This window comes from Dipodomys ordii, unplaced genomic scaffold (assembly GCF_000151885.1).
Source record: "Dipodomys ordii isolate 6190 unplaced genomic scaffold, Dord_2.0 Scaffold33, whole genome shotgun sequence".
Classification (NCBI taxonomy): Eukaryota; Metazoa; Chordata; class Mammalia; order Rodentia; family Heteromyidae; genus Dipodomys; species Dipodomys ordii.
Genome location: NW_012267249.1, coordinates 6,298,011 through 6,300,101, shown reverse-complemented (window position 1 = coordinate 6,300,101; position 2,091 = coordinate 6,298,011). Strand labels below are relative to the sequence as shown.

Below are 2,091 nucleotides of genomic sequence, written 5' to 3'. Positions count from 1 at the left end.
AAAAAAAAAGTCTTGCCTCTCCTTCTATCCCTACAGTTTGTGAGCTACGGAGTAAATGACTTCCATTGGAGGAGAAGCATAGCCCTCAAAGATAACCCAGATCAGCTGAGTGCCAGTGTTCTTACCTGTAATCCCAGCTACTCAGGAGGCTGAGATCTGAGGATTACAGTTGAAAGACAGCCTGGGCAGGAACATCCAGGAGACTCTGATCTCCAATTAACCACCAGAAAACCAGAATGGAGCTGTGGTTCAAGTGGTAGAGTGCTTGCCTTGAGCTAAAGAGCTCAGGGACAGCACCCAGGCCCAGAGTTCAAGCCCCACGACCAACAAAAGAAAAAAGAAAAAAAGGTTTTAAGACAGAGGGTAGCAAAGGGAACAGTGGAGAGGCTAAGGGTATAGCAGAGCTCTTTACTGTATTGTAAATCCAGGAAGAACATTTAAGAGAGAAAGATGATGAGACCAGTAACAAAATTCAGAGGAATAAAGCAGTAAAGTATTAAGGTGAAGCTGGGCGCCGGTGACTCACGCCTATAATCCTAGCTACTCAGGAGGCTGGGATCTGAGGATCGCTGTTCAAAGCCAGCCCAGGCAGGAAATACCGTGAGACTCCTATCTCCAATAAACCACCAGAAAACCTGAAGTCACGCTGTAGCTCAAGTGGTAGAGCGCTCGCCTTGAGCTGAAGAGCTGAGGGACAGCGCCCAGGCCCAGAGTTCAAGCCCCATGACCGACAAAGAAAAAAAAAGAAAAGAAAAAGATACCAGGGAGATTTGAGATTTTCCTGATGAAAACCTGGCTCTAGAAACTTCAGAACCCCTACCAGTATATGATATAACTTTAGCTTGCCTCAACCTGGATTGGTTATATATCCAAGGGAATCCCCTAAACCAGAAAACTGAGAAATCACAATTGGTTCCATGTTTACCCAGTTCTAGAATCTGTTAGCCTGTTCAGGAAGCAGGTTTATAGATAGAAAAATAATCTCTGAAGTGCAGCAGGAGCTATGCAGCAGAAAGGCCCAAGAGCCTTGGTTAGAATATAGTAAATAGTAAAGATCCCAGGAGGGCTGGTAGAGTGCTTGCCTTGCATGCATGAGGCCCTGCGTTCAATTCCTCAGCACCACATAAGCAGAAAAAAGCCAGAAGTGGCACTGTGTTTCAAGTAGTAGAGTGCTAGCCTTGAGCTGAAGAGCTGAAGGACAGTGTCCAGGCCCAGTGTTCAGACCCCATAACCAACCAAAAAAAAAGAGCTGGGACTGGTCATATGCTCAGTAACCAGTGCTGGCAAGGCCTCCTCAGCTAGTGTGGCCACCACATACAGTGCTCTGACTAGTATTATGTCCATGCTGATAGGTCACTAGCCAAAACTTCCTACACTATTAACCTGATTTTCAGTGTTCTCATCCTGGAGAAAGAATACTATGAACTTCCCTTTCATGTGTTCTTTTGAATGGTTAAAAAAAAACATAATCAGGATCAGTCCTCTTCTATTCTTACCTTATACATGGCCACTGTAATTCAAGTGAGCAGGAAGTGATGCTGTGGTTCAAGTGGTAGAGCGCTAGCTGTAAGCCTTGAGCTGAGGGACAGTGCCCAGGCCCAGAGTTCAGGCCCCATGACTGGACAAAAAAAAAAAGAAAGAAAGAAACAGTGGCAGAGAACTTCCACATTTTTGGTTAGGCATAGGATTTTATCTAAAGTGGTTTTTAAAGTGTTTTTCTGGTCTTTTTCAAATCTTTTTCTTCAAGGTGCCTAAACTGCTGACTGATCTTTGTCCAGAAGAATCACTGGTCCATTCATCAGCCCAGATTGTCAACAAACACTTGGTAAATGCTAATATGGGCAGGACAGGTGTGGGACATTTTCTAGGGGCACTGAAATTTGTCCTTGAGAATCTAGATTTCAATCTTTTAGCTCTGAACTTGCTTAGCTTCATGAAAATCCCATGTGAATCCTGGTAATAAAGTTTCACTTAGAATATTTTCTGTGCTTAAAGCATGGTTCAAGTATGAGCACCTGCCTAGCAAGAATAAGACCTGAGTTCAACCCTAGTACCAACAGCAACAAAAAAGATAAACAAGCTGGGCCTTGG

The 2,091-nt window shown here is 44.1% G+C and overlaps 1 protein-coding gene across 1 annotated transcript in view; it reads left to right on the top strand.

The window, feature by feature from the left end:
- Eif2b3 (eukaryotic translation initiation factor 2B, subunit 3 gamma, 58kDa) overlaps nucleotides 1–2,091 on the top strand; it is a 68,098-nt gene that overhangs the window by 62,743 nt on the left and 3,264 nt on the right. Inside the window, exon 9 of the mRNA XM_013016790.1 lies at nucleotides 1,748–1,825. Coding sequence (XP_012872244.1) covers nucleotides 1,748–1,825 — 78 coding nt within the window. The remainder of the gene's footprint in view (nucleotides 1–1,747; nucleotides 1,826–2,091) is intronic.